The sequence below is a fragment of the Hippoglossus hippoglossus genome, chromosome 5, assembly GCF_009819705.1.
Source record: "Hippoglossus hippoglossus isolate fHipHip1 chromosome 5, fHipHip1.pri, whole genome shotgun sequence".
NCBI lineage: Eukaryota > Metazoa > Chordata > Actinopteri > Pleuronectiformes > Pleuronectidae > Hippoglossus > Hippoglossus hippoglossus.
This window is the reverse complement of record NC_047155.1, coordinates 14,925,734-14,952,436: the sequence shown is the minus strand read 5'-3', so window position 1 is coordinate 14,952,436 and position 26,703 is coordinate 14,925,734. Positions and strand designations below refer to the sequence as shown.

The window sequence follows — 26,703 nt, the reverse complement described above, 5'->3', positions numbered from 1 at the left end:
TCGTAAGTGCCACACAACACCAGTTTGCTTTATAGAAATCAAATATGAAAATCGAGATTTGATCATGCTGATGCATTACAGACTCCAGAGTGTTAAACATGTTACGATAAGCAAGATTAAAAACAGGATTTTTACCTGGACATTGAGTACAAGTATAAATTATGTTTGCATCTCACTATGTCCAATTTTAAACAAATCTAATTCTATTTTCACATCCGCCAGGGAAGTTATGTTTACGCCAACGGATTTTCATGAAACTTGTTGGAAGGATGGGACATAGGCCAAGAAAGAACCCATCGGTTCTTTGGTTGGTTCTGGACAGAGGGGAGGAGCCAGGAGGATTTTATAAAACAAACATCTGTCACGTTTAGGGAACCGATATTTATGAGTGTGTACCATTTGGTACAGATCCAAATAAAATCAATATCTAGCCGATTTAAATGTGGTTTCACAAGGGGACTGTTGGGGCTTTGCTGAGGTTGGTGCTGCTCTATTTTTAAACATGGAAACGAAAACTTTACCACACTTACCAGTGTTGAAAATCATGGAATTATCTGAACCTCTCACACCTGAGGGGCCACATCTCATCATATATGACAGGACTGCGAATGTATTAAAATACTGCACATTTATTCATCCCATGATACAAGTGAACGGTGCAATTCCCAAAAAAAAGAAATGCAAATGAGGAATCAACAAAAACATTTTTGTTGATATAATTCAGTCAGTCAAAGGTTTATTTGTAGTGATAACGATTACAATGGTTTCTCTTTCACTTCTTCCTTCTTCCCTCTTTACTTTTTACGCCGCCGTTTCCCCACAATGGGCAACGAAGCTGCATCGTCTCCTCTGGAGTTGGACCTTCGCTTTTGGCCTGAGGTGCACCCTGCATCTCTGCGAAAGAATATTTACAGATTAACAGTTAGCATTCTGTAAATAATGAACAGAAATACAAAAAGTTGTGAACACTGGGGTTTAAGTAAATACCTGTAAAGAGGCGGTGGAGGAACTTCGCTTTTATATTTATATTTACATACAATATTTCAAAACAAAACTCATTTGAGCAGGTGCAACACAGCATATTTTGAGCCGAGCCTCTTTCGCTGCTCTGCTGTGTACTAATCAAATCTGTACACCAGGTGCTCGGCTCCTGCACAATACATGTCACAACCAAAAGCTTGCAGCAGTAAATTACCCAATGATCACGATGCTCACTGTTGAAATGAGCATCAGCGCTGAGCCTCAGATGAATGTCTCAAAGCCATAAATATTATGTATTATTGTTATCAATCTGCAGCAGCAAAAATGAAAACAGGGTCTTCTTTGACTTTCTGTCTGGTCTTCTTCCACCCACCAACAGACCACTGTGCATATATTGAGAGACCTCAAATTTTAGAGGATGGGAAAATCTTAAAATTCCATTACTCTGTGATTTTCGGTCAAAATGCTTCCTTTAACCACCACGGTTTCTGATGAATTAAAAGGTCCACCTATCTGCCTGCAGGTTCCTACATGTAACCACAGGTTTATACAGTTAGTTAACCCAAAAAGCCCTTTGACTTTGACCACTGCCAAGGGGAAACATCAAATTCTGGAGACTGAATTAACTAAAGGGAAAGGGAGGGTGTATAGCCCGAGTACATTCACACCTGATTATCAAGCCGTTAGAAGTGGTAGAAAATATCATTTTTACACTAATCTGAAGAAAAGCTGCTTGACAACCTTATAAATATATTACTTATTACTCACACCAGAAAAATAGTCACTTTAATATAAAGTGTGTCGAGTTAGAAGGAGAAAGGAAATATTATGCGGGTACAAAGCTCTTAAACTCGTGCCTGTCCATCCAGATGAATGACGGACACAATGTTTTCCATGTTTGGACTGTGGCTGATAAGACAGACTTCTTATAACAACATTAAGTTATTCCTTCTTTGTAAAAGCACAAAGTCAACTTTCAGCTAACTGGGTAAATGCTGTGTTTATTTTTAATCTTGTATATTGAGTCAACTCACACATCACGACAGTGTTTCTGCACGGCCAAAACTCAGTACTCTCCTCACTCACTACGGACCAATCAACTCATCACAATGTGGTTTCTCGCGTGGAATGTAAACACTACAACCCTGATCCATTTTCGGCGATTGACAATTCCAATAGAGTTAATTCAACCAAGACAAGTGTGAGTGGAAGAGCAGAGGGAGCCACAGATGTCTGGAAAACGTGACGGTCAATTTGAGCTGTCAATTCTGTGAGGTTTCAGTCTCAGTCAAGACTGCAGCAACAAGAACATGTCAAGTACTAAGGCATCCAATCCCATCATCCTACAGTCACATTCTGGAAACTACCATAGATTTTATATATAGATGGACGCCATGACAGCTCCCCAAAAGGGAAGCCAAAGCCCCTGGACCGCCACCTGGTGGCTGGCTTAAGTATAGTTCATAAATCTTGCCTCTTCTATGTTAGTGGATGGGACATGCAACCAACTAAAAAGTCAAAGTGCAAGTCAAATACATGTTTCTCAAAGATGGTTTCTGTAGTCAAGCGTTACATTTACTGACATTTACTGATTACTCGTGTATTAAATGCAATTCCCTAACCCTAGTAAGCAATTTATCTCTTTTTATTATCATTTTAAATCCAATAAAAAACATTAAATAATTTTTACTGTGAAGAAAGCCTTATTTTTTTCAGAGGAACACATCTGGACTGACAGCTCCTTGTCTATAAATAAGCTGTTTTCCCTTGTGGATTATCTATGTCGGCACCAATGTTCTTTTCTCCAATGTGCTCCCTGCTATGTTCCACAGTGTTAAGTTACAGCCTCGTTACTGAAGCACTTCTGACAGAAACTGGTGGACACCATGGTCTCCTTCATGAGACATGTTCAGATAAAATGGCTGAGAAACCAGAGGGGAGCCCTAAAACCATGGGGTCTTCCATGTGGAACCACTTACATCTTCCATGTCGGGCTGTCTTCAGATTATTCTGTACCATAGATGTATATCACCGTGCAGCCAGTGACAAAGAGCCATGACTCTTTATCTTGACTCCATGTGTTGGAAAAACAAAATTCCAGCACTGGAATTTGGATCAGAAGTCCACATGCGGGTCGTAGAAGGATGGGGAGATGACGAGGTACGGTGGATGACTGCTAAGCGCAGAGTTGGCCTCTGCACAAAGTGTGGAACCGGACCAAAACAATCATCATTTAAATTGCCATCTCTGCCAGCATCTGACAAAAGCACTGGAGGATGGAGATAAAGTCTTTGCCTGATGGAAAGAAAATTTCCTGTAACACTTGTTACAAACACGCTTCCGCCAATTGAATGGATGAGGTATTCTGGAGTCCACCTTCTGGTGTGCAATGACTATATAGAGTAAAGTGCTGTGGGTTTGGACTAAGAGTCATTAGATCAGCCACAATAAACACACAATGGAATCACATTCAGAAATATGTGCTGCTGTTGTGTTATGAAGAGCATGACAGTAAAGCTTTGTGTGTGGGTAACTATAAAACAACTAAAGGCAGAAATATGTCATCCATCCATCCATCCATCCATGATCTAACGCACTTATTCTTTAGGGATCACTGGACAGGCCGCCATTAGCACAGGGCTGGAATATGTCATGTATCACCCAAAAACACACTGACTATCTGCACTGTTCAAACAAGCAAGTAAATGACTTAAACAACTTAATCAGAACTGGTTCAAGACATAAAATGTAACAATTCCCAATGAAAATGTCTAAAAAATGACTAGACCTGTGTTATATATTTTGTTGACTTGTGTACTTGCATTATCCAACTTATTTCCAACAATGTTCAAACTCAGAGAAATTCCCAATTCTAATCCAGGCAACAGAACATGTCATTTGGTTGCTTTTTAATTTCTTCGTTCCTGTCACCCGATAAGAACACGAGTTTAAGCTAAAACAGTGTATATTTATAATAGGATTACTTATCGACGGGGAATTAAAAATGGCTCTCGAAATGCACCTCAGACATGCTCCGCCTCATCTATAGACTTTCCAGGGATTAAGTTGTGGAGCAAATTCTAACTGCTGACGCACAGCAGAGCCTTACTTTTCCCTGGACAACGAGGCGAAGCACAGAAAATTACAAAGTGGATTCATTCTTGTGTTTTCCAGTGCGGAGCTCACAGACTGTACAAGTGAATCCCCCAAACTGTTCATTACATGACTCTCAGCTCAGTAAATGACTTGTGTTCAGTGCAGCCTATTAAACAAATAATTAGTATGATCGGTCTTATACAGTCTATTTAAACTTTATGACAGTGTTAAACAAAAATGCCAAAAACTATAGTTTTGCCCTAAAAAGCTTTGGCAGTGTGCCAGTTGTTGTCTGTGGCTGGTTGCTGAGGATAAAGAGCAGCCAGCAAACAACACCCTCAGAGGAGATACTGCTGTAGACGTGTAACAATACCCAGTTGTAGAAAAAAAACGGATTCAACAATATTCTTAACTTTAAGATTTAACGCCAACACATATAATGACCCTTGAGCCCATTTTTTCCCCCTGAAATATAAAGTTTGGGCTTCAAGTGACCCAAATGCTTTTTAGTGGGAGGATAATGAGGCGCTCCCTGTGATCTGGATAGCACAGTTAAAAAAAAGAGAATGGAAGACAACAAAAACCACATCCCTTTTCTCAATGGTGAAAGAAGAATCACTTACTCGTGTTTCGTGACAGGCTCCGGGCCAAAGATGTCAGAAATAGAACTGTGAGGGGAGAAAGGGAAAGAGACAAAGGGAGAGGATGTCATTCACAGAGATGAACTGATAATAAGGATTTGCTTTTTCAGCAAGCAAACTTATTGTGCTGAACAGACCTGAAAGCTCACATACGCTGTTGTTTTTACTGCATCACACATTTTACAGACCTGGTTCTCACTGGCAAAGCCAATGCTACTGACAAGACCCTGAAAGTTGCTTCAAGAAAAGAAGTTTAAAAAAAAAACAAGATCTTCGATTTTCACACCTCCCAGTGCCAAAATTCATCCCTATTTGTCTCCCTGACATCAAGCTACAGGCTACAGTGGCGTGAGATTGCCTCAGGGGAACCTTTCATTAGAAGTCAGACAATACAAATAAAAAGTAAGACATTCCCTTAATGCTGTCAGTCACTGAGATCTGTGCCTCCACAGTTCACCACCTATGCATTTCCCCAAAAGACTGTTAGAAATGTTCCCACCTTTATTGTCTAAACCTATAATATCCACTAAGAAAAGACCTGAAATTTGGACAACATCAATAACAAGGAGGATTACTGCCCTGCAGTTGTGTGCCTCCCTCCACCAGTGCAGTCTGTCTATAAACATTATTTTCCAGACTGATATATGGTCATCGTGACCTTTCACCACTGAAATCTAATCAGTTCGTCTTTGAGCCCGAGTGCCAACTGGGGAAAATTAGAAGAAATTCCCTAGAGGCAGACTTGAAATATCACGTTCAAGAGGCCAGACACATGTTTTATGAGGCCACTGTGACCTTGGCCTTTGACCACAAAACTCCAAACAGTTCATCCTTGAGCCCAACTCAATGCTTGTAGCAAATTTGAAGAAATTCCCTGAAGGTGTTCCTGACATATCGTGTTCACAAGAATGGGACATGTGGACGAAACAGACAACCCGAAAAAATAAAGCCTCTGGCCACTGACTATCACTGGTCCTGCTACATAAGAACAAACAACGCTGGGGTTTGCACTTGTACATTTTGAAAACTAAAAGTATAAGGCACATCCTCAAAATAACTTATGGTGGTAGAGCGCTGCTAAAGGTGCCTGATTCCCTCTCTCTCCCTCTCTCCATCACAGAACAGTTTACTATGCTGAACTGGTGCATGTACTGTAAAGCTGTTCTCATTTCCCATGTGCATTCATGCTGTGCTGGAGTTCAAAATAAAAGGCTTCCAGACTAGATAGCAAAATTGCTATCCTGTTGTTGCTTGAAGAGTGAGATGTTTTGCCAGCCACTTTATGGCTGGAATTTTTCTGTTACCCTCACCGCCGTACTCCGGTTGACAGGCTACCGTCCCCTAGCAACCTCAATCATGAGCATTTGTGTCTGTGTGGCATGAGGTCGTTTGAATCCCTGATGTGGACTTTTGGATTTGATTTGCATATGAAAGTAACAGTCCAATCATCCTAGTGGATATACTGTGACACAGCTGTTATTGTAAAAATCAGAGAGAGAGAAAGTTTAGAGGGAAAATTCTCAAGTGTCCAATTGCTTAAATAAATACATGTTCAAAATAATTATAAATTGGTGAAAATTTTATGGTTGACTTTATATTCTATTATTAATCATGGTAAATATCAAAACTGTCTAAACGTGTAAGTTTTGATATCATTTTACATTAGCAAAAAAGCACAGAGATTCCTAATTCAAGAATGAATCTGACTCATAACCACCATAGAACTATCACAGTTGTACGCCTCCACCAACCAGACAAGTTGCAGGACATATCTATTTTTTCAAAAATACGAGGTTGAATATTGGCCAGAACTGTGTTTTTGCAGAATATGTTGATATTACAGTGAAGTTGACCCTTTGAATGTGAAATGTCATCACTTTCTTATTTTGTCCCACTTGTTTTTGTCTTTTTCGTTGATAGATTGTAATCTTTAGAACACTTGTGAATAATGGCCAAAAATTTGTTTTGTGAGGCCACAGTACGTTATATTGTAATCAGCTTATCTTTGGGTCCAAGTGAATGTTTGTACCAACTTTTAATGGAGTCCTTCACAGGGTTCCTGAGATATTGCGTTCAAAAGGTCAAAAACCTATTAAGGTCACTCTGACCTTGACCTGTGACCACCCAATCCTAATCAGGCCATCCTAAAATCTAAGTACATCTTTGTGCTACAGGTTATAAAATGTATGAAACATATCTGATTAATCATGTTCATAATATCTGAGGTCATTGGGACCTTAAGTTCTGACTTTTGACCACCAACGTCTTATCAGTTCATCTTCGAGTCCACGTTTGTGCAAAATCTGAATAAATTCACACACACACTAATCTTAAGGTATCAATTTTGAGTGGGCAAAAAAAGAGTTTTGTGAAATCACGGACATTGAACTTTGACCAAAACATTTTTATCAGTTCATCTTTGAGTCCAAACAAACCAAATTTTGAGAAATTTCCTCATGAGACTCTGAGATCTTGGGTTTAAGAAATTGAGACGGACCAGCTGGTGCCCCGGTGGCAGGATCGCTCAGACAACTACGTACTTTTAAGATACACGGTTAAAAAATTCCCAACCAGAGAGACACAATCCAAGCTCTTGCATGTGAAATCTTGAGCATATGTGAACACGATGGAACAAGTTCCAGATGAGATTGTAAGTGGGGCACTGGAAAAAACATAAATATGAATATTGGCCAGGAACTTTTCCTACAGTATCAGATTCTGGAAATCTGGCTGCATGCAGCTTTTTGGTGGCTGATCTCAGAGATTAAAGCCATAATCTGAATCCTACTGTTAAAGTCACAAAAGTAAACAGTAAAAATCGGTCCTTGATATAGAAATATGGTAAAACTTATTAAGGATTTAAAAGCAAAATACATAAATGGTAGGACATACTATAATTTAGTTGCATGCAATAATTTGAACATCTTTCATTCTATATACTGTTTATTAATATAGAGTATTTGTCAACAAACATAACTTTCCCTTTGAGGACCTATTTCCTGTTATCACAAATGTGTGTTTATTGGTTTTTAAGCAAGATTTCCAGGATGTTTGGATTGAGGATGTGCTATGCGTCAATAAAGAACCCATTCAATTTTATGCAAATGTGGATTAAGGGTCATATTCAGGGCTTTTGTTTTAAAACTTTCATTAACATTGCATGATAGAGCGTTTTTCTTTATAGCATTTTCTAGTGTGTGTGCAATATAGTGCAGATCCAAATAAAAATCCCGATGTAGTAAATTAAAATGTGGTTTCATGAGGGGGCTGTTTGGCCTTGGCGGATGTATGCGCTCTGTGTGTCATTATAGTTCTATTATTTATTCATCATTGGCTCCTCCACCAGCCACCACACATCGGTGTCCACAGGAGGTGTTAAAGTTGTTACAATTGCATCTGCTGCTGTAACATCCAGTTGCCACAATCAAGATTGTTTCATTGCCACAGTTTCACTGTGCCGAGGGCACCCACATTCATAATTAATTTGGACACAGATGTAGTGCACAAAGTTAATGTCTTTTCACCGACTTTCAGTTTATTTAAGGACAAGTGAGGACACTCTCTCAGGCTACATGAAAGCTGCAGGGCTTGATTCTACCTTTTCAAACCAGGCTGTGTGATTCCTGCAGTGCTCTGTTGACAGCACAGACAAGAGCCCATCAAAATAATGGTGCACTTAAGGAGCTCTTGTAGTTTCTGGGGCCCAGATGTGGGACTTTCGCTGCAAAGCTACATAGGAGCAAGAGATCTTGGCTTTGCACGTCTGCATTATTTCAAACCAATGGCTTAAAAATATCAAATGATCCTTTTATAAGTTGTAAATCTTGGTGAAGCGGCTTTTAAAAAAAGCTCAACATACAGGTGGTATAATGTTAGACTTTTTCATCTTTCAAAGTGAAGCCATGCAGTCATCAATGACTAAAGAGCACTGACTTTCACTTACAAAAGGATTGGATGATTTGTAACTGCCCTGCATTGGCGTTATGAAGCTCCTACCTGGATCTGCTGGTTATCAGATACATGATGGATGCTAACATTTGTCAGGATTTGTGTGGAACCTCTGGCATACAATGATATTTTATCAAAGTGCAGATTCAGCATGTGTTGTGATTCAGTATTTACCGTAAAGCAACATTAGATATGTGTAGTTTTGTACTTTGATACTTTTACTTGTATTATATTCCATCAGTACTTATTATTTAAAGTAACCATAGGATAAAGCAAAGTTGTTAGGAGGCCGTTGTCAAGGGGAACCAGTTTGCCTTCTTTTTCTAATGTGTTTGCATTTAAACATGAGGTTTAAGAAAATGCTAATTAAATATCATTGGTTATTAAAATGCACAATATATAACCCTATAAGGACAATATAATCACTGTAAAATTCTAAAAGTACACACACACACTGTAAAAGTCATCTGAACTGAATGGAAATGGAAATAGTCTTGCCTGATTTTTTATAGGTGTGTGTGTGTGTGTGTGTGTGTGTGTGGGTGTGTGTGTGTGTGTGTGTGTGTGTGTTCTACAACTCACCTGCTGACGGACACGTCACTGTGAGTGGGGCTGGGGGGCAACTCAATCCCTCTTGCTGATGGCTCTTCGTCACCGTCTCTGTCTTCTGCCTTCAGCACTAAGCTGCTCCTTGATCCTGCAACTTGATCTGGAGGATGCAACAATGTGTATAATAGTGTTAGACACATCAGTCAGTGAAGGAAATTGCCTGTCAAATGGTGTAGGCTTTAAAGAAATCCCCCTGATAACCCAGTCTCATTCGGACACCCCATTTTCACATATTGTCAGTGTAAAAACAGCACTTTGGACAGTGTCACTGGCAACATTCAATCCTTTTCATTTATTTGTTCAGTTGGTAAAAATCCCACTTAATCAAAATCCAAACAAACCATTTTAATTTACTCAAGAAAATTACAAATTATAATGAAAATATAACAATGACTCAAACTTTAGAAAGACCCCTCCCCCCCCCAAAAGAAAATCCCTTTTATAAATTACCAACATGTGAAATTTTCACCTGTTCTCAAAACAAACTTTCATATCTTTGTCCACTCTTGCCTGACTCACGTGAACGGTGGAGAACACAGTCATGCTGTGAACATGGGAAGAATGGAATAAATTGAGTGTATTTAACTCTAAAAGTCTCCCCTGTGACACACACACCCTGCACGGAGTCACAACAGCTCGGTGGAGCTCAAATGCATGGCTTCTCGTGCATTTAGTGAAAGAACCCATTGGTCACACAGCACTGCATTTGTCATAGTTTATGTACGGGATGTGTTGTTTTGTAAAGACACAAAGTGTACTTTCCACAGCTGGTTGCAACCTGGGAGCAGGCGACTTTTGCTTTAGGGCACTGGAGAGACCTAGATCTCCTGCGGCTACAGTATATTTTATCTCCGAGGAAGGTAACGAGTGCTGAGGTACCTGGAGAGAGCGTCTTTTCCTCATCCTCTCCACCCGCAATGACTTCCTGTTTGATGTGGGTCGGCCTCGTGGTTTCTAGGCGACCCCGCACCTGGGCAATGAGGCGGGAAAAGTCGCTGCTGTGCTGCTTCCCTGTGGAGGAAACAGAACATATAGCGGAACAGGTAAAGAAGAGTTTTAAGGGCCTGGATACCATAAGATTATTACTAACAGTATGAGGTAAGTGCCAAATGTAAATGAGCTTAATGAAACACTACATCAATAACGGCAAGGCCACTGTTCGTATCGTGTATTAATATTTATGGTGCAATGCAGACTCCTCAGAGTCAACAGTATCTAATACATCTGCTGAATCTCATTAATATCTTAACCCAGAAATGACAAGTTCTAACCTAAAAGATTGAAGAGATTCTGGAGAAATGCAAACGCAAAGCTCCAAGATGAGATCACAGAGGCAAAAAAAAATCATTTCATGTCTGTGGTGGAAGCCAAACACTCATTGAAAAGACATTATGAATGGATGTGGGGTAGAAAAAAATGTATCAAAAAATAAAGGCTTTAATTCCTTTACACAGGAATACAGAGCATCAGCCCATGATGTTCGTACAGACGAAGATGGAGACAGAACTGAGAAAAAAAAACTATTTAAATTAGTTTCTAGAGTATGATCTACCGTTAATATTACCATTGACACCTCACAGTGGGTGTTTTGTAAATGTGCACTAGTCTGATATCTGTGTTAAAGCTGTTGTAATTAGCTGTAGGTAAGTTTCTTCTTCTAATTCTAAAATTCTAATGTGGAACATTTGAATCATTTTAAATTCAAAAATAAATTTAGTAATATTAACATTATGTACTGTAACACTGACACTGGCTGACTCAAACTCTAAAGCCCCTTTTCCACTGGTCAAAAAACCCATATACGCAAACTGCAACTGGTCTGCAATGGGAATAAATACGATCAGCATTCACTCACGGGTCAAATGACTTCGCAGTGGACAGGTTGTTATTCACTCTGATCGGCAGTGATGGAAACATGACATCCAGGTGAACTCGCTTATTAGGCAAGAGAGCGAGAAGAGAGTTCGTAACATCGAACATGACACACCAGAGGGAAGAAAGAAGAAAGGCAAACTGGTTGGTAATGGGAGAGGAGCAAATCGGCTTTTTAGCGAGTTTACCTGCATTGAAAACCCATGTTGTAAATTATGGTGTAAAAGAGGCATAACAAAGAGTGGGTGACGAGACTACAAAGGACAACTACACTACCTCAGACCTGTCACTGATATCATAAGCATACAAAATGGAGTTAATCTTTAAGAAGAACTAGTTTATTCTCACAAAGGTTAGCAAACTTGTACTAATATTAACTGTACTTATAGTAATATTGTACTAATATTAACTGTGACACAAAACACACATCTGTTGAAATTGCGATAACTTCTCATGTATACGGCCTAGTATAAAACAAAAACGTAAATTGAACATCACCTAAACAACCATTTATTAAGTTATAAGTAAACACAGTCTGCAGAAAGATGATGGCAGTGTCTGAAAGGTTGTTGTGAAAAATGTTCTGCCACTGTTGCCAGTTAATGGAACCAGAGAATCTGAATTTAATTGACGGAGATGAAACCTCCCCGTGGGACGTGGGACGACAGGTGATATCTGTTGACTCTGATAGGCTGAGACACTTGCAAATCAAACATGAATGACCCTCAAACGTTAAGATGAGTTAATCACTAGAACTGAATGAGTTGAGCTGAATTAGCGTCCCAGCTGCACAAGCGGATACACTTTAACAGTGGCTGTTAGCAGGCGAGAGGATGTGCTCGTCACTCCAGTCCCATCATCCAAGTGTTCAATGGGAACACACAGGAGACAGATCACACTTGTCTGAGGCTGGTTATCACGTAGAAGGATTTCCAGGGTTTTTCTTTGCAGTGGCGCTGGGCTACGAGCGTGTTTTCTGCCCAACTACCCATCAAAGGACACCAAAAGCACAGGCTGTCACATTAAGAAGAGACTGGAATTGTGTGTCGCCCTCACCCTCCTGTCTGCGCCTTCGCAATTCCCAATACTGGCAGAGTGAGTCATCCACATCCTCCTCCGATAAATCAAGAGGTTATCACGGTGGTGTGGCTATTTATAGGTCGCCGCCTCCTGTGACTCACAAGCATTTTCCAGCCACTTTTGAAGCATTGCGTTAGTTCATGCAGGACACGGAGTCATGTGCTCAGCTGCCGTAAGCTGTCAGCTACCGATAGGTTTATGGGTGCTCGTCAGTCACCCACCAATCACAGCCCATTCTCTCAACAAAGCGGTCCCTTTAAATACGACCTCCTCCTCACTGATCCCTGCTCGGCTACACCGCCACTCACGCCCTGCTGCCGGCAACGTCGCCTCCACCACCCCGGCCTCCACCTTTTAGCACTGAGTCCAAACATGGTTGTGGTAAATGGTATTCATCTTGAACAAATGTATCCTGCCTGCTACGCCCACTGGGGGATGTTACACATGTTCCCTGTTTTATCTTAGCATGCTGCGTGGCTAATCCAGGGAACATCCAAAGAATGTAGCCATTCGCGCAAAGCATAACTGGATTGCCATTTGTGTAATAAATGGTTAAATCATGACAACGTGTTCCTGACTGAATTGAAGTTAGCTCTACAGCGTGGCTTCCAACAGTTTCCATCTTGTTCGACCATGTCAACATGCCTTCGGATGTTATTCCCTTAATGCTGCTGCTCTTACTCAGCCACTGCAACACGAGGATGAAAACACAAGACCAGGTCCAGATTCCTGAGCATCCGTACGTCTCCTATTATCTATGATCAAATGCAAATAAAAAAAAAACTGTAGTCCCTTTATTAGCAAACTTTCCCTATAAGTCTTAATAGTTAAGTCTTTTTATTTACACTGAAAAAGCCTCATTAGATTTATTTATGAAAACAACTCCTTGCTGCTAAACGTCTCACTGAAGATGCAGCAGTTCTGTGTCTCTCTGTCTGTGTTAATGTCTTGTGGCAGGTTAACGAGTCTGGCTCCAAACGAACAGCTTCTGACTGAGATTACGGTTTGGTGACCCATTGAATATGCAATAATTATAATGATGTTGGTAGAGATGCATATCTTTGTCCACTCTTGCCTGACTCACGTATATTGCCTATTCTGTTTCCTGAGCATTCTTTTCTTCCCTGCTGCATTACTCAATGTTGAAAAATGACATCACGCAGCTTCTGTGATGAATTACTTCTCCTGCAAGAATCAGATCTCTACGACTGGAATTTCCAACAGAATTAGAAGCCATTGATTGGCCTGAAAGGCCCCAGTTAAATTTTTTTAATTATGACCACAGGGTGTCGTTAAGAAGCCCAAAGTATTTCTAATCTTTAGTTTTTGAGACATCTATTCTGACATACTTTTAAAACCTTTGTGGCTCAAGCATGGATCCGGTACAGATCTGTAGCGTTTATTTGATTGGCCATTTAATGGCTTAACTGAGGGTTTTCTACAGCATTTTTAAAGCAGACATGGGAAACATTGTCTCCTCTATCAACAGGAGGAGGAGGAGGAGGAGGAGGAGGAGGAGGAGGAGGAGGAGGAGGAGGAGGAGAACAGAGAGGCATTAACCTGCTTTTTTCATTTTAAAAATCTCTCCTCAACTCTTACAAGAGCCTGAGTTTCTACCTTAGCAGAATGAAAAGTCACACCAACGTTCATGTTCATTTTTTCCCCAAATGAGTTTCTTTTTTTACCTTCAGTGAGACATATGGCAACAGAGAGGAGAAGGCGACATTACGAACCATTTCACTGAACACAAAATGTGTCTGTTCGATTTGTGTTCAAGAACAAATTGTTAGTTTGGAGAGAAACGGTTCATCTCTCTAAGGAAACAATATTTAGTTTTTCCTTTTGACCGATGTGGTTTCATGCAACTCATACATTTTGTTCTCCTTTTTTCTACAGCATGCAGCACACACACTATTCACACACTGGGCCTCAGCTGGACATGAAAGTGCCTTTAAATGCAGCCATAAACAGAACATGTCAGATTATGCAAAGCAGTTTCATCTGCTGACATTTGTTTCATGCATATTTTGCTGCCAGCTTCGTAAATCAGACCCATAAAATGTCAACACACTGACAGTGAAGACGCCCCCAAAAAAAATCACTTACTGTAATTTGAATGCATCTCATCAATTTCCTTCTCAGTGTGATTCTTTGTGAAAACCATGACCTGCAAGATAATGGACAAAAAGATGTACATTTTACCATCAATGAAAAAGCACTTGACAGTACTGTATAGTTACTGTGCAGTTTCTCCAAATAACCTTGGTTTAAGCAATTTGGAACTCATTTAATACTGTGAACGACATGTTCTCAAAAGGTAATAAAATGCACTTTTTAGAATATAGGACCAGATGGTGAATATCCCCTTAAGGCCTAACAAATATTTAGAAAGCTTTTCGAATCCTACCTAGCTGCAAACCTTTATGGCACAAAATCCCCAACTATTAATAAATTGTTATACAGAACCACTAGTGGTAAGAAAATAAAATCCACACAGAACACTTAAAAAGAAAAAGAATGATACACTTCAGGGTCAAGATATCCCCATGAAGCAGTTAGTACACACAGGTTTGTTTTTTCCCTTCAGTTGGTTCCTCATCTTCTCGTTGGCCTCCACCTCTTTGGCAATATCTTCAGCTGTTGACAAAAAACTCCTCATTACTCTAGAGATCACAAATATCGCCTGTTATATAATTTGAACGATCAAACACATGAAGGTTTTTGACCCATGATGTCAAACTGAAGCAGTCATGGAGATGCCAATAAGGGGGAGAAACTGCAATTTGAAATGTGTCGGTCCAGACACCTCATGTTCAAATGAGATCTCTCAGAAATGATCTGATCTCAAATTAAATCCCGCGCTGGGTGTTTACAGGTGTGAAAATTCAAAGTTCAAGATTCATCAACTTATTGTCATTTCACCATATTCGAGAGAGATAGTGTTTCCCAGTGGTGGGTGTTATCACAATAAATAAAAGATACAGTGCCCCCATATGTCGGTTAAATCAAGTTAAAGTGTTCACTGCAGATCTGATTTAAGTGTCAGTAAATGTAATATTAAAGTGCAAATAAAACAGCAGCAGAATCGGGTAGAGCAGCTATTCAGCCATATGATTTTGGTGGTGATCGAGGTCATCTTTGGCTTTGTGTACACGGTTGTTGGTGTATTTATGTATACGAGTTCTTTGCTGAGCATCGTGCTTCGAGGTAATGACGTTTTCAGTAGGATTTGCAAAACCCAGAGCCCTGTATTGTAAAAACAGGGTATTTATAAATTATAATGGGTACATCAACACTTTTCCACAGTTTTTACTACATAATTGTAGAGTGTGTAGCACAAGCGTTTCATCAGTCATCCCACCAACTCATAACTACAAACTAATAAAATGATCTAGTTAATCATGGTTTATAACACCAGTTGTCCTCACCTGATTTGGGGTTCAGGGAGTCACACTGAGCATTGTATATGTGGACGAAGTCCTTGTGTCGTTTGACCAGCTGGTCTCGAGAACCCTGCATGGAGAGGTGGCTCTCCTTCAGCCTCCTCTTCAGCTCGAGCATGGAGAGTAGGTTGTACACCAGCTTGCTCATTGGACGCCTCGCCTTGCCAAGGGAGCTGCAATAGACAGACAAGATTATTCCAGTAATCACTTCATATAACTTGTTGATGTCTGACGGAGGCATTTATGTGCTGAGCACTAATAAACTTCTGACCATACAGTCTTGGTCTTAGACATCTTGACCATCATCAGCAGAAAAGAAGGATGTAAATGCCATCTCACTTAAATATATCACGTAGTGGTTATATCAGCAAATGTGTTTTCCAGCTGAATTGTATAATTTCTTTCATATAAGAAATGAGTGTGAGTTATTAGCATTTAGTGCAAGTGGAATTATCTTCGTGCAGCCTGGCAACTTAAAGAGTATTAAAACCTCTGTAATACATCATCGTGACATTGAGGTCTATGCCAGATTGTGTTTTGCACTGCAACACAAATATGGCCGTTCATAAACAAACCTCATAATTGCAGCATGAGTCAAAGTTAACCTTGAATTACAAAGTTTCAAAGGCCACTCACAACGATCAGTCTCGCAAATAATGTCAGAGACGCCACTTGAGTGGTTAAGTAGCCTGGTAGATGGTAACAGCACCAATCTAGTTATAATTGCAAATGTATAATTACAGGTATTTTGCCATTTTAAGGAAAGAATGGCTGATTGAGCCTCAGAGGTCGTCCTCCATGCACTTTATTCAAAAATAAATACACTCTACTGAGAAAAGAAGGGAAAGAACAGATGGCAGAAAAAATACAGCCATGAAATAAAGTGATGATAATGTGAAGATCTGCATTGAACGGTAAATGGTCTGTATTTATATAGAGCTTTTCTAGCCTTGATGACCACTCAAAGCACTTTACAGTACAGGTAATTGCCACTCACCCATTCACACACACACACACACACACACACACATTCATGCAGTGCATCTATGGGCAGCACTTTTACGTACATTAATAAGACATGTACATATAGTACAAACGTTTGGGGTAATTAAGATGTTTAGATTCTTAACCACAATGCAAATACCATCAGGGCGGCGTCCCGAACACCTAACATCTTCAATAACCAGAAAAACGAGACATCCTTCTACCGCTAATCCTCCCTCCAGGATGAGCAAACAACAGTAGGAGGCTGTTTGAACCAGCAGTAATGTTGGTTTGTTACCTCCTCAAGCTTTCCTTCTTCTCTCCACTGCTAAGACACGTGTCCAGATGCTTGTTGATAAACTGCTGGGACACGCCGACCGAACAAACAGGGCACTCCACTGCAAACACATACACAAGAGGACATTGTTGGCAGCTTATTAAAAAAAGATACATCAGTTCCGGGTGATGTAGGTTAAAAATTGATGTTGTATCCAAACTCCCTCGGCTCAGAGTTAATATAATAAAGCAAGAAAGTGGTAAAACTGTTATTATAACAAAATAAGGCCCTTCCTTTATTATTCAAATTAAACAAATTAACTGATCCTCAACAAGGTACCAAAAAAAAGGAAGACAATTATTTTATCCACATTGGCTATAAATGTTAAATACTATAAATATTGACACTAATAACTTTTTTTACTAATAACTAAGTTTTAAACCTCAAAATAGTTTGCTTTTTCAGACCTTGTATGTACCAACACACTAGAATTCACATATATTTCCAAACAAGATAACACATCGGCTTTTGTTTTTATTAAAGTGCCTAACGAGCTTAATGTTGTGGGCAAATTAACAATTATTTTTAGATGGAATGTGTCATGTGGGTTGAGGCGGCGTTCTTAACATACAGAAAGAAAAGTGTCACCTTTAATTACGGGCTTTCCATCGTTTGACGGTGACGAGGAATGTGGCATCTCAACCCTGGTGCTGACACTGTGCGAGACTGTGTCCTCCTGTTTGACCGACACCAGAATGTGGACAGACGTGTCCTCCACGTCCATCGGCTCTTCCTTCACAGACACTGGAATTGGAGCAGTAGCTGAATGTAGCTTGGTGTGTGGGCGTGTGGTCTTCATTTTCCCCCATTGGACACACAGAGAGGTGGAAGCATCTCTTTGGGTTTCTGTTGCGGCCGATGTTTTGGGCCTCTTTTGGAAAAAATTACTAAGAACGGCGCTGTTGGACTTCTGGCCTCTCTCTTTGGCTGTCTTGCATTCGACAGCCGAAGCCGGGGTCTTTGGCGAGATTGGAGGAGAGTCAAAATTAGCTTTTGACAACTGTTGCCTGGAAAAAAGAAGAAAGGCAAAGTGCACGTGAATGAAAATGTGTGCAGCATATGATTTAGACACGCACACAGCTATGCACCTTTTGGAACCAGAATGGAACATATTCTAAAGTAGCATGTTCAAACAGTGATCCATCTAAAAAAAAAAACCCTGATCAATGACTCAAATCTGTAATTACATACATACATGAAGCCTAACAGACGTAAGGTCCTCTTAAACAGCATGTTGAGCCCATTAAGAAGAGAAAGAGCAGCATGTGCCAGTAAACAGTGTTGACAGTAAAGTGAGTGAAATGCACCTGCTCAGTTATCTCTGTTTTTTGCTGAGCGAGAAAAAGTCGACACTCTGGCTACAATCTTGGAAACAGCCGGGTCATTACTTGGTAATAAAATGGAACAAATGAGGTGTGCAGAGTTCTTTTTTTCCCATGTTTAAAACTTATTGTTGCTTACTGTCCCCATTAGAGAAAAAGCATCTACACATGCACGCATGTACATGCACCCACACACACACAGTTGTCAAAACCACTTTGCACAAATGTGATGTAGATTTCCGCCTCCCTCCCCCAGTGATCTTGGAAAAATGAGCCCTACCTAACCTGTAACACCGCACACAGCCAGGTAGGACTATTACTGGTCACTCCATTAATTGTTTTTTTATTGTAAAACCTTTTATTGCCACAATTATCTTAAAAACAATAAATAAATGGAAATATATCCAAATCAGATGAATCACACTGAAAAGTTGCTGGTTTCATATATTGATCTAATAGTGTCCCTTTCTTAAATGTCTAATAGTTCATGGTCCTCTTACTCAACTCAACCTGGATCACCCAGACGTAACAACACCTCCTTATTTGGAACGGCATCTGCCTTATTTTTTCCATCACTTCAGTTTGTCAAATACTTCTGTACCCAAGTGGTTTACTGGCTGTTGCCATAGAGGTGACACCAGCCAAGAGGCCACTGGGCTATAAATATAGAGCCGTTGCTCATATCTACTGTACTTTGTGTTTAAAATGATAAAAAAAATTTAAAAAATACATCACGATTCAGACTGGTGTGTCACTGCTGTGTTACCTCTTCTGTTTGTGAATCAATGTTTTCTTTGTGGTCTGTAAATGACGAACAAGCAGCCCCGCGACCTTGCTATCCGGGACAAGACCTCAACCGTTAACGACTCTTGTAATCACCAATGTAATTAAAGTTTTAGTGCCTTTTCAGCAATTAGCACAAAGCACACGCATTTAAATAATGGTCATCATTACCTATGTTGTTCATTAAGACTGAGCAGTTAATTGAAATATCAATAGAAACATTTAACAATTTATAGCTTACTCCAGCATTGACCATGTCATTTAAAACAGATTGTGCAGCTCCTCTTAAAAAAGGAAAATTCCAGCTGTGCTTTGGCTCGAACACGTTTTCCGGGGGAAAAGGACCTGACCTAAACACAGAGTTCAACCTGACTCCATCCACAATTCATTATTCAGCAGCAGGAAGCAGACTCGGGCCATTCATAAATAATGGACCAGGTCTTACTCACAGTTAAGAATGAAAAATAAATGAATGTTTGTGCTGATCATTAAATGAGGCTTGACACATAAGAAATAATATCGACTGACTTTCAGAAACACATTAACGTTCACTATTTAAGGAGGTAATACAAGAGGGTAATGCACAAAGGAGTTTATGTGTTTAGTTTGGATTAGAGTGTGGATAACAGACCCAAATCTGTCGGTGCCCAACAGGTCAGACCAGGTTCAGACAAAAATTCGGTCACATTGCCGGGACTATCTGATCGATACACTACACGTACTGTAATGCTTCAGGTCGGGTTCAGAAATGAGAAATGTGAGCGGTCCAATAAAGGAATCAATCTGCATGCACTTGCTATGTCTACAAGAGAAAAAGTCTTTAGTTTGAATTCAAGTCTATTGCAAGATAACAACAACACTTTATGAATCCTATTTTTCAGAAACTCAATGCTAGACAACAGGAAATTAAAAGGCAGAGGACAGAATGACTGCCCATTCACAGCAGTGATGATAATCTGAAGGCCCACAGCTTATAGACCTGTCAGAGTGTTGATAACTTTGAGGTGATTGATGGAAGGATGAAACATAAAAAAGGCTGGTAACAGCCGTCAGATATTATATCGCCATCAGCCAAGACACTGAAGAAACAATACAGATGTGATTTGAGGTATTTTTTTTAGGCACAATAACTGCTGATGAAGAGAAAATTAGCCGATTAAGCAGGATGTTTTTCGTCTTTCCTTAAAAATGCCCAAAGGCACCGTAAATATGAATCATAAACCTGTGTTTAACTGAGTATTATCTATTTCTGAAATAACAAAGCAATATTTAATCATGAGCGGCAATAGTCTGGGTCCAAGCAGCTTGTGAGAATTTGTAAACCACATGCATGTATTTCTATGTATTAATGTTGATAATTGTATCCTCAGAGAACGCCACTTACTGACTGTGCCGCTGGGCAGACATGTTCGCTGAGTTTTTAAACGGAAACCTGCCTCGCTTGTGCCTTTTATAAAGACATATTTTGAGTGAAATAGGCAGTGACCACCATGGAGTATCTCCACGTGTTACACTGCTAGAAATAAATGTAGAAAAAAATACTCTTAAGAAAGAAATAGTTAGACAGCCAGGGATTGTGATGTCACAAACATAAGTAACCAATCATGTAAATTTGTGGGTGGAGCTGCTCAGCTGCAGGTGGCGCTGTGAGGACGAGGAGACGATGAGCAGGGATGCGGTTTTATAGCATATTCATTTATCCCAGTCGCAAAAAGAGGAAGTAAGGGGTAGAGTTACATTTCAGCTATTTTAAGGCCATGAGGGGATTTTTTCATGACAAACTTTTTGAATATGTAGTTCTGAGGAACAAAGGAGAGTTTTGGGAGAGTAAGAAGCTACTGGAGAGGGACTTCAAGCCAATTCTGATTTATGAACCTTTATTTAAAACTGAACATAGACATTAAAATGACAAAAGAATTTTAGCTTGAGGCCGAGCGTTTGAGATAAATGTGAAAAAAAGCCAAACTGATGGGTACGGTGCCAGCTTGCAACTGGGTTTATTGAGTTTTTCTCTTTCGGTTTTTGCTGCACAAGATGAGAAAACTAATGAAAGGACAATACCAAGAACAAAATCTTTTTATCTCATCACATCTTATTTCATCAACCTAAGACAACAGGGATAAATAATCCAGAGGGCTGGAGTGACCTACAGTAGCCTGATGATGTAAATTTCGTTCAAACAACAATTGTCGCATGAAAGGCAAACACATTTATCAGGATGATTAAGACCAGTGACTGCAAGCGTGAGGCTTCCTACACATGTGGCAAGAGCTACTCATGACAGGAGAATCAAGTTTGAGGAAATGTTTTTCCTTTGTTGTGATAAATATCAGTGAGGGAAAAACAAAACTTAAATTTAAAGTTCAAGAAATACAATTTTGTCCAGTTCTGGAAACTGCTATCTACATGCTGCAGTAATGAAAAACTATCAGCCCTAAAGCTACTCAACGCTCACATGTGAGCAAGAACCTTGAGTGACCTCGGCTGATGAAAACAAAAGATCCCCATTTAATTTACAGAGAATCTGAGGCAGATTACTGCAGGGCAATTACAAGTGTTCCATCAAAGCTGGTAAATTGAGGGAATCGGAAATTGGTTCCCTCGTGGACATCAGTGTAATCTCGTCAATAACAGTGGGATCATTTAAAAATCACTGCAGCAGTCATTTCTCTCTTCAGTTCTCAGAAACAGGACATTGCACGGTGGACAGGTGCTCAGGCCGTGCGTCTAAAGGGCTTTTACATGGATTGTGTCTTATTTCCTGATCTGACATTTCCACTGTTTCTCCAGTCTGCCTCCACGGGCAAGAGAATTAAAAGTAATCACGCTAAAAATGAAAACTAATGTCCAGTTAGTCGCAGACTGTCGCTGTCGGTTGTGTGATCCTTGTTCACTGTGCAGGTTTGAAAAGGGACGGAAAATGCTTGATTTGTTAGTACTTGGTAAATGAAAGAGCCATTCCTCACCAAGGACCAACAAACCAGTAGCTCAGAGGTCCTGCACTGACCTGGCATTAAAATGCATCCTGAATGCGTTTCCTGTGACCACTTGTGATCAGATCCCCCTTCCCCGCTCTATATGTGAATACACACAAACATCAACTGTGTTCGCAAGGACCAAATTATGTTGCTTTTTTAAATCTGAGTTTACAGATGTGTCCGAGGAAAATGTTTGTGTGTGTGTGTCTGTGAAGGCGCGAGCGAGCGAGAGAGAGTCAGGAGGGACTGAATTAATCGCTGCGCAGCTCTGCTCTCAAGAAAGACTTTACCAATTTAAGCAAATTATCAATGATTTTTTTGGCGGCCAGTGTCGATATTGTGGCAGTAAACAGATTAACGTAGCTTAGAGAAGCATAAAAAAAAAAAACTGTAGTGGATCAGAGGAAGTCAGCTGAGTAGACGGCCCGTCATATATGGCCATGGATGCATTTGCGTTCAAACAGCAAAAGGAATGAAGCCATATGTGTCCCAGACCTCCTCTGAATGTATGCCCGCCTCTCAGGACACATTAGGGTGCGTTCAGACCTGAACTTAATGATGCCGCTCACTCCGATCACTCAGGACGAATGTTAATACCAGGTATGAACAGGGTCAGTGAGTTCGGCATCACGTATCCACGTCTGCTGCCTTTGTCAAGAGTGCAAATGTGGAAAAGACAATATTGATTGAAACATTTTATTGCTTTCTCTGACTGCAGTACCCTGTCTCCTTAATTGATAAGAGAAGAACATTGTATTTCATGCGTGTGTTGAATTACATAATGCAAACACCTATATTTATCTTTTTTCTATAATTTACCCCGACAAGTGTAAGAACAGCTGCTGGTGATGCAGTGTGCACTCACACAGTCAATCTGCAGAGAAAGTCTGATACGTATCCAACAATCATTACAGCATTTACTGGTGATCATCTACAGTGTGTCGCACAGTTACCTTGCAGCTTGAAAATTTACGACCAGGTCGTCCAATATACGGTTGTTACTTAAATCTTGTTCTGTCGCTTGCTGTGAAAGAAAACATTTGCATTTTTTATGAAATGAATACAGTTAATTAGCAGATGATGTGCCACCCTAATTGAGGTTATGATCCTAATAAGTATGCAAATGCGACTCATGAACAAAACAATGGATTCAAGTCGAGTCCATACTTACTGTATAGCAAACTGGACACTGTAGCTTGTAGCAAAGGAATTTTCTGATGCACAATGAGCAAACTGTAAAACGGAACACAAGGACAAAGCAAACATTGAGAGATAAACACGCAAGTAAACTTAGACACAAACAGATTCGCGCAAAGACGGATTCACATACGATTTACTGGTTTCGGGGAACTCAAAAGTTATTATACCAGAGAGAAAAGTAGGAACTTGGATCCAGAGGGTCTGTCTCAGTCTCTTGCTCAAAGTGCTAATGATGCCAAAGCTAACATACACATAATAAACATATGCTTGCACAAGTAGCGCACACACACACACACACACACACACACACACACACACACACACACACACACACACACACACACACACACACACACACACACACACACACACACACACACACACACACACACACACACACACACACACACACACACACACGTTATTTTAAAAGACACATTATTATTAAAATGTTCAACTCTTACAGCTTTGAAGTGAATTTTAAAACTGCCATTTGTACAATCAAGATTATTGGCAGAGAACTACTGCAGGGTTGAGGTGAACAATTCAAAGCACACACCCATCAGCACAAAGGGAATGTTGCAATAAACAAGATGGACTGTTTTAAAATGACCAATAGGGAGACCTGACCTACTTCCTACTGAAACCCTTTGTTGAGCTGAAATCAGTCACTGCAACCAAACAAAAGACTTCTCTGAACTTAAAGGAGCTTGAATGTGTAGCAAAAGAAAAGAGTGGAAACTACCAGATGCCAGAAGCTTGTACATGTCTATATATATATATCACATTTAGAGGTTGTCACTAGTGACGGATGACAATTCATATTACAACATTTTTTAAACTGCATTTTGCTTGTTTATACAGATCACATTTTGGTCCTTCCTTCACATATGCATCACTTTGAATTTTAAGTTTGCGGAACTTGTCACTTACAGTTGTGAGAGCATTTTGTCATCATTGAAATGTTGAGGAAATCAAAGCATATGGGACACCGAAGCAGGGTGTCGACATTCTGGAGACGAGAAGAAAAACACACAATTAAAAAAAAAAAGTCGGCCTTGAAATGATACATTTTCCATGTATTGAAATCATGGGAGGTTGGAAGCAGGAAATTTAACAACACAGACTGTGACTAAATACTTTTTCAGTAAACCTAAGATCAGGTAAACAATCTCAACAGAGTGGTTACATTTTTAAAACCACATATTTATGGGGCCAATATTGTAGCATTATTATCTGTGTGTATGTGAGTAGAGTTGCAGCTGTAACTCAATCTGTGTTTGCATAATCAAATTTGTACGTGTGTGTAAATGAAATGCAAACTGAGATGTGTAAATGTTTACAAGAATCTGCACGAGTGTAAATGTGGAATGAGATTTGTACGCGTGTGTAGACAATGTGTGGATCTGTCAATGCTTAGGCAAATCTGTAAAATTGTGCACAGATTTATGTTTTAGTTTTGATTTTAGTGTAACAACGTTTGACCAAAGACATATTGATGATTTCCCATTAAAGTGACTCAGCTTCTCATAGAGAAGGAAGCTGGAAGCCCATCGACACACACCAGTGAGGGTGAGGAAACCACAAGTTGCTAAGTGACTCAATCTGTGTAAGTCTCTTCTCATGTGGGCGTGTGTTTACATGACGTGTTTCACAACATCTCACTCTCGGTTTGTCCCGATGCAGTATCACCTAATGCAGTATTAGAATTATTAATTAGAAGTATTAGTACCTGATATATTCACCACGATCGTCTTTAGCAGCTGAACACACGAGTTCAGATCGTTCAGGGCAACGAACACTGTCTGTTCAATACCCTTCGATAACCTGATTGGATGGAGTCTCCAATACGACACCACGTGTTATGATCAATATCACATTTAACCGCGGTAGCTAACGTTGCATCACCAGTAACACTGATCACAGATGGGCTGAAGCTACACCATTAGCATCACAAAGGCTCAGCACTGTGGATGTAGCTGTGTCCATGTAGCTCGCAGCTAGTAGCCGCAAGTTAGCAAAACAAAGTGCATTTAGCGATCAGCGGGGAACTCACTTTGAGACACGCGAGGCCCGGTGGTAAATCCGCCTCCACCCGAGAGGACATGTTGGAGGATCGACGAGCAGCGACAGGAAATAACCTTTATGTCTGTGTTTGTCAGAATCAAAGTCCCGCTTAGCGCTACGCAGGACGTCATATGACGACTTCCGTCCACTCAGCGCTCAACATTTGTTTCGTTCATTCATAAATGTAAACAAAGTCATCACAGCCTGACTATATATACATATACACATAGAGCTATGTTAATTGAATGGATTTTAATAAATGTTTAGAAAAATATATATTATTTAATGATAAAATACTTTTTCTTGCATTACATTGTTTGGATATGTTGACATGTTTCTTATTGTGTGTGTGTGTGTGTGTGTGTGTGTGTGTGTGTGTGTAGCTTTTATTTTTGCTTAGTCTTACCATTTTCATTTCTAGATCCGGATTTATTTGGATCCGAACCAAATTTCACACTCATAAATATCAGTTTTCTAAACATGCCTTTACATCAAGAACACCTATCTCACAATGTTAAAGAAAATGAATATATATAAATATATATCATGGATCTGCTATTTGAACAAGATCTGCACCAAAATTAAAATGGAAATCAGTTCAGTAGTTTTTATGTCATCCTGCTGAATGACAGGCAAGCAAACGCTGATGGAAACACAATCTCCTCGGTGGAGGTAATAGTCTATTTGAACACAGTTATAAAGGGTGACAAAGATATGTGTGGCTCATTTTACTGGACTGTGAATGGCGGAACAGAAAAGCTTTAGTAATGGATGAACCTTCAGGATTCCAAAGCCTTAGAGTACTTTGCCCAGATTACAGCTTTGGAAATCTCTGGAGAAAATATAGCATAAGACAGATGTTTATATTGCTGCCTTTGACTTTTCAAATCAGCCCCTCAAACTTTAAACTCTGGAAATCTGAGCGTGGAAAATTGGTAATTTATAGCAACAGACTTGTGCCTACGGCTCTGCTACTCTTCATTTCAGATGATAAGGAGAGAATGATCCCAGATGGCATTTTGAGATGAATATAACTTGTTCCAGGCTTACCACTGGAAAAAATATGATTTTAATCAGCTTTGACTGTTGTTTTCAGGTTCTTGTAATAGTAAAGTCTTACTTGAATATTCTCTTGATAATTTAAGGCAGAAAACCCTGACTGACTATGAGCATATACAGTACACTGTGTGCCCCAGAGAAGTTGACTTAAAAAATGGAGGTGACTGATTTCCATAAAATGTAAACAAAGGACAATGGAGAGGCACATTTCTTTCAATTAGAATTGATGAAATGCTAAATATACTGAAATTGCAATGTTTTTATCTTCAATACAAAGTCAAATTATATTTACTTGTTTACTAA

At 39.8% G+C, this 26,703-nt stretch overlaps 2 protein-coding genes across 2 annotated transcripts in view; one reads left to right on the top strand and one right to left on the bottom strand.

Moving 5' to 3' along the window:
• LOC117761837 (olfactory receptor class A-like protein 4) overlaps positions 1 to 26,703 on the top strand; it is a 946,130-nt gene that overhangs the window by 286,566 nt on the left and 632,861 nt on the right. The window lies entirely within an intron of this gene.
• On the bottom strand, positions 610 to 25,472 carry rad18 (RAD18 E3 ubiquitin protein ligase). The gene is made up of 13 exons (XM_034586075.1): positions 25,331 to 25,472; positions 24,208 to 24,286; positions 23,246 to 23,307; positions 23,028 to 23,098; positions 17,580 to 17,998; positions 16,953 to 17,052; positions 15,656 to 15,843; positions 14,794 to 14,864; positions 14,334 to 14,394; positions 10,155 to 10,286; positions 9,249 to 9,375; positions 4,701 to 4,745; positions 610 to 894 (listed from the first exon to the last, which is right to left on the bottom strand). Exons 1-13 carry the CDS (start codon positions 25,379 to 25,381, stop codon positions 795 to 797), a joined length of 1,506 nt encoding a protein of 501 aa, XP_034441966.1. The 5' UTR covers positions 25,382 to 25,472; the 3' UTR covers positions 610 to 794.

Excerpts from the sequence above, each read along its gene's own strand:
- rad18 (XM_034586075.1), bottom strand. The coding sequence starts at position 25,381 with ATGTCCTCTCGGGTGGAGGCGGATTTACCACCGGGCCTCGCGTGTCTC. Across the intron at positions 14,865-15,655 it reads CTCCCTGAACCCCAAATCAG|CTGAAGATATTGCCAAAGAG; the intron begins GTGAGGACAACT and ends TTTTGTCAACAG. Across the intron at positions 895-4,700 it reads GAGCCTGTCACGAAACACGA|AGATGCAGGGTGCACCTCAG; the intron begins GTAAGTGATTCT and ends ATTCTTTCGCAG.